At 35.2% G+C, this 6,498-nt stretch overlaps 1 protein-coding gene across 1 annotated transcript; it reads left to right on the top strand.

The window, feature by feature from the left end:
• The first annotated feature begins 3,491 nt into the window (after positions 1–3,491).
• Positions 3,492–5,442, top strand: LOC112005441 (fasciclin-like arabinogalactan protein 4). Its single transcript, XM_024037688.2, has one exon. It carries the CDS (start codon positions 3,932–3,934, stop codon positions 5,219–5,221), a length of 1,290 nt encoding a protein of 429 aa, XP_023893456.1. The 5' UTR covers positions 3,492–3,931; the 3' UTR covers positions 5,222–5,442.
• The last annotated feature ends 1,056 nt before the right edge of the window (positions 5,443–6,498 follow it).

Raw genomic sequence — 6,498 nt, 5'->3', positions numbered from 1 at the left:
TAGTAACCCATGTGCCCATGTAATGCATAGAAAATTTGACCGAAAGAAAAATTTGAGTAAGCCATAAATTTTGAGAGATAACAAAACTAATATAATTGGGAAGCTCTAGATTCAAAATATTTTATTGGATTCTTCAACATCATAAGCTTTGATTACACATACTATCTTTTAATAAAATTGAGTTAGTCATATATATAGTATTATTTGTGTAAATGAAAGATTTGAAATTTCAGTATAAAACTTTGAATTTAAATTAAGAATTTATTTGGTATTTGTATATATTTTTATCTTTATTCATGTGAGATAAAAATCTCAAACTTTTAACTTCTTAAAAATTTGATTTTTTAATTAAAAAAAAGTTCATTTATGAAATTTGTGGATTACACTTGATGCATAGCATATATAACAATCATTTTATCATCAAATAACAAAACAATACACTAATCGTGAATCATTTTAGGAGACTGTCATTCCAATTAATTTATTTAAAAGCCCAATCTTCTTCTCAATTGATTTTGCATCGGACTCTGCACACTTTCTTGTACTGAATATCAATAACATATTAAACAAAAAAACAAGAAACATGAGATTTTATAATTGTCAATTGTCACTCATCTTAATAAAAATGGGAGAGAATGAGAGGATTTTAACTCAGAGGGGAGCCGCTCCAAAAAAACTAATAAAATCTTAATAACTTTGAAGTGAAACATCATTTCTAAGAAAAATTTGGAGAAAATAAATGGAGCTGATTAGGCAAGATAATGAAAATAAATTATTGTTTTGGGTCATTTGTAATGTATAATCACTTTTGATTTTAATCAATTTGAATGTGTATGTTATAAACTCATATTAATTTTATTTATTTAGTTAGCAAGTTAATATTATTGCATAAGTGAAAAGTGATGATTAAATTAGTTATTAGTTGAATATATTCTCAATTTATGATGAATATACCCTTTATATATATATATATATATAATTTTTTTATATAAATCTTATTAAGTATTTGTGTATCTTACAATATACAATACAAAAAAAATAAAAAATATATTCTCAATTTATAATGAATATACCCTTTATATATATATATATAATTTTTTTATATAAATCTTATTAAGTATTTGTGTATCTTACAATATACAATACAAAAAAAATAAAAAATCGATTCATGATACGATTCACATTTTGACATTTATGCTCCCATGTGTCATTGGTTAGGTTTTTAGGGTATGGGATAGGTTACTTTTGTATAACTTTTCTTTCTTCCTCCCATCTAGTGCTGAGCATTCAATTTCAACCATTTCTCACCAGTGAACTTCAGTTCAAACATCCAAAGAAAAAAATTCACCAAAGATACGAGAAAACAATAACTAATAGTTATGTAACTCAAATACAATAAGCAACTGGGACATGTTTTGTCTCACGGGGATTCCTTGTATCAAAATTTTTGTGATTGTAATTTACCTTTTCCTTATATTCTGTATAACATATTATGTGATTTCTTTAGTATTAATAATTAATCTTCAAAAGGGGGTGGGAGGCTGAGGGAATAAGCAACTGGAAAATGTTTACGTTGTTTTAAGTATTTTAGTTGTTTCATACTTTCATCACTTTAAGGATTTTATTAGCGGATTGATGAGATGACCTAATCTAAACCCTTTATTATAAAAGAAGGGTCATGATTGAAGGAACTCCATGTGATAGAGTACCCTATAAACTTTAGAGAATCTTGATCCCTAAATGTGTAAGAATCTCTTTAGTTCAAAAATGAAAGTGATCCAGTTAAGGTATTACATAACATAAGAATGCAAAGTTATTTGTGTTGGGAAGATAAATACCTTGGAGAGCTTTCTTGAGTAATTAATATAATATATAAAGACACACTTTAACCCGAAAAGCCTAAACCTAATGGGTATGTGCTCAATTATATTATATTAACCACTCATTCTTCTCATCATTATTCAATATGATACTTCACTCACATGTGTAAACCCAACAATCTCTCCCTCACATGTGAGTCTCTGCCTCTCTATGTGTTTCAAGGCCTCTCTGTGGGCTATGAACAAGTCATACTCTCTCCCCCTTACTTAATGGGTTTTTCCCTTCGTTAGTGCATCATCCATGAGCCTCCAAGTGTCAACCCCACACGTTTTTTATCCACACTTCACTGTTGTCTAGCACCATTGGCAAATTGGCAATAATACTCCTTTGTTGGGTTTTTTTCAAAATCATTTGTATGGGCTTTATGGGCTTGCTTGGTGCAATATATAGTCCCCGCTCTAATTGCGAAAAGGACCTGTCCTGCTCCATTTGTGAAAGGGATTCAAGTAAACACACCCTGTTCTCGTTCCTGTTGCGAAAAGAACCTCGATAACCTTGCCACCTTTGCCCCACATTATCGTGGGCTCTGATACCACTTGTTAGGGAGATAAACACCTTAGAGAGCTTCCTTGAGTAATTAATATAACATATAGAAACACACTTTAACCTAAAAGGCTTAAGTCCAATAAGTATGTGCTTAATTATGTTATATTAACCACTCATTCTTCTCATCATTATTCAATATGGGACTTCAATCATATATGTAAACCCAACAATTTGGATTACCTTATGACAATGAAAATGACGTTAAATTGTATACTTGATACTTAACTTTTTTATCTTTATTTCATTTTTTTTTTAAATAAAAATGTTTGCGATAATTCACTAGTTATTGAAATTACAAGGTCTAGTGATATAGTCACTAGAGTTATCAGAACAAAGACAATTAAGTATCCCTAAAGGAAGATGAAAAAACAACAAAGTCTTCAGCCTGACTGTGAGCCAATCAAGGCAAAGCATCGACACTTTGGTTAGCTTCCCTAAATACATGAAGGATCTTTCTACAAGGGAAGTAGTGGAAGAGAGACCTGCAATCATCAACAAGGGAAAAATAAGACGAGGTTAACTTTCATAGAACTGTTCAAGAAATAAACCATAATCAGGGCATCTAAATTTACCATGAGGCTGGTAAAACCTATAGCAAGCGTTAATTGAAGATCATCTCTAAGTGCACATAACTTAGCAATCACACTTTAGGTTTGTACAACTTCTTAATAAAGCGGTATATCGCTTCAATATTTATGTCACACCTAGGACATGTTAATTTCGTTTCAAAATAGATTTCATAGTTTAAAATGTTTTTGTTTAATTTCTATATTTTAAAAATATATAATTTTATCCATTTTGATTATGAAAAAAGCAGAAGTAACAAACAAAAGCCATGTTACATAATAGGCTCCGTGTCACTAAAATAACCTCAATTTTTTAAAATTTGTTTAATATGTGAGGATTTTCCATTGGTTGTAAATAATAGACATAGTGTAAACGATAAGTTCAATAATTAAAAAAGGTATAAAACCATAAGGACCTAAAATTAAATATACTAATCAACCTAAACATGCTAATATAAGAAAGATGTGTACTTTGCTAAACAAAGAAAGGAGATGATGAAAGTTTAAGACCCTCGTTTACTAGATCAGGAATTCTCGATTGCATTTGGCAAATCGCAAATGGCAACTATACTTTCCTTCCCAAATTCCAACCCCACTGTCCCATATCCCTTAACTTCGGCTCTGTCCTAACCCACGTGGCCTGTACTCCCAGCGCGTTTACCCATTCCCATCCTCACCGCGCGTGGAGAAAGAAATCAAAAATATCTATTTAAAATTATAAAAAAAAAAATCAGAAAAGACCATGATGATCACCATTCATCAAGCCTCATCCTCCACCATCGAACCCAACTCACTCAACTCACTCCCACTTTCTCACACTACAGCTACTACTGCTGTTTCTTACTTCATAATCTAAAACACACACTGAGTTCTCTCTCTCTCCTAAAGTGAGTGAGAGAGAGTGAGTGAGAAAAAACTTCAAAAACACACCAAAAATAATGGCCATTTCAATTCACATTCCCCAAATTACCCCTCTAACCCTCGTATATTTCCTCCTCCTATCCTCTCCAACCTTAGCTATCAACATCACCGCCCTCCTCTCCTCCTTCCCTGACCTCTCTTCCTTCGCTTCCCTCATCTCCTCCACCACCATCTCCGCCGACGTCTTCCAACGCACCTCCGTCACTCTCCTCGCCGTCCCTAACTCCTACCTCTCTTCCACCTCCGACCTCCTCACGCGCCACCACCTCTCTCCTACCAACCTCCCCGACGTCCTCCGCTACCACGTCCTCCTGCAATACCTCACCTGGTCCGACCTCCACCAGATCCCTCCCTCCGGCACTCTCGTCACCACTCTCTTCCAAACCACCGGTCGCGCCACTAGCAATTCCGGTTCCGTTAACATCACCTTCAACCCTTCCAACGCCGTCGTTTCGATCCACTCGCCGGGACCTTCCTCTTCCCCTTCGCAATCATCGAACGCCACCGTTTTGTCCTTGATCAAAACCCTCCCGTACAACATCACCATCTTCACCGTTGATTCCCTCCTCATCCCTTACAACTTCGATCTAACGGCCTCGGAAACTCGTCCTCCTCTAGGGCTCAACATCACGAAAGCTTTGATCGACGGCCACAATTTCAACGTCGCGGCGTCGATGCTATCAGCTTCCGGTGTCGTGCAAGAATTCGAAGCCGACGAAGGCGGCGCCGGAATCACACTCTTCGTCCCTACAGACGAAGCTTTCGCCGATCTTCCGAGCACGGTTAAACTTCAGTCTCTACCGGCGGACAAGAAAGCAGTGGTGTTAAAATTCCATGTGCTCCATTCGTACTATCCTCTAGGCTCTTTGGAGTCAATAGTGAACCCAGTTGAGCCTACATTGGCCACCGAAGCCGTTGGAGCTGGAAGATTCACGCTCAACATTTCAAGAGTCAATGGCTCCGTGGCCATCGACTCCGGAATCGTTCAAGGATCGGTGACTCAAACGGTGTTTGATCAAAACCCCGTGGCGATCTTCGGCGTCTCCAAAGTGCTATTGCCAAAGGAGATTTTCGGTAAAAACCTTGCGATGAAGCCCGGAAACACCGGTACTCCAATCACCGAGGCACAACCGCCAGATATGTCGTTATCGCCGGAGAATCCGCCGGAATTGAATGGACGTCCATCGCATTTATCATCTCCGCCGGGCTTTCGCCAAGAAATCAGATCAGGATCGCCGGCAATTGATGGTGGTGTACGGAGCTCGCTACTCGCTCTGTGTTGTATAGGATTGTATCTAGTGGTATGAGATTTAATTATTTCTTCCACCTCATAATTATTGAATTTTTTGTGACTTTTTTTCTTTTCTTAACACGGTGAATTGAATTAGGCTACATAAGCTGCAGCCTCTTCTTCTTCTTATTCTTCTTCTTTTTTTTTTTTTTTTAATCTCTTTTTTATTATTGAATGTCAATTGTGTTAATGTTTTTGAATAATTTAATGTCAAATAGCACAATTTTTTTTGCTCTTTATGTAAAGTCCTTGAATTGTTTCGATAATGATATCTCAAATGCATTGTCATTGTACAAAGCTCATTTTATTGCTAATTTGCATTTATGGCTCTTCTGGTTTCTACTTTTCTGTTCTGTTCTAGTCTTTCATTCATGCATGATGAGAAAGGGAAAAATTAGTGGATCCAATGTATTTGGCCTCACATGCATAAACTTACGCAGATTTTGGTGTAAAAAACGATCGAATTCTAGACACATTGCCTTATTTTTGTCGTAATTGTAAGGCTATCATTCTTATTTTGTACTATCTAGACTCTTCCAGAACCACTCATTCTTCAAGTACTTCAATTTCTTTTCTTTTCTTTTTTTTTTTTTTTTTTGAACGAGATTTTTATTTATTTTTTTAAATTACATTTTTAGTTGTTACACTTTAAATAAATTAAATCTTAGGCTTTAGACTGAATGTTATTATAAACTAAAGGCTAGAGTTAAAAGTAGTGTTAATACTTACCGGGCTATAAAACAAATAAGAAACTGATTACTTTCGAATTTAGGATTACTAATCTAGGGTTTTAATTAAATAAATATAAAATTAAAATATAATATAATATTTTTCGTTTCATTTTTTTAATAATTTTTTATAATGTGAAAACCAGAAGAACGAGGAGGGACAAAGGTAAAAAAAAGTACTGAGAGCGCTCTTCCATTAATTTTTCTCCGCTTTATCAACGACCAAACATAGCCTTGTCTTACAGCAATGCAGGGCAGCCTCGAGGCACACATTTATGACTTATCTGACCCTCAATTGTTGTCAGAATTCAGAAAACCCCACTTGGGGCTGGGTTGTCTTAACGAATGGTGTCGTTAATTTTCACACAATGAAATGAAATTGGGGCAGTGTCCTTTATTTCCGCACACAACTGAAATTGTAATTGTGTTGTAAAGACACGATTTGATTTTTTAACTGAAATCATGATTTCAAGATAGGATTTCAGTTTAAAAAACTGAATTATGACATTACTCAATAAATTGTGGGCATTATACTCAAATGACATTGAGGTATTGCCACGTACAT

The sequence above is a fragment of the Quercus suber genome, unplaced genomic scaffold, assembly GCF_002906115.3.
Source record: "Quercus suber isolate HL8 unplaced genomic scaffold, Cork oak 2.0 scaffold_35, whole genome shotgun sequence".
NCBI classification, from domain to species: Eukaryota; Viridiplantae; Streptophyta; class Magnoliopsida; order Fagales; family Fagaceae; genus Quercus; species Quercus suber.
This window is presented reverse-complemented; position numbering and strand designations above follow the sequence as displayed.

Coding starts and splice junctions, on each gene's coding strand:
- LOC112005441 (XM_024037688.2), top strand. CDS start 3,932: ATGGCCATTTCAATTCACATTCCCCAAATTACCCCTCTAACCCTCGTA.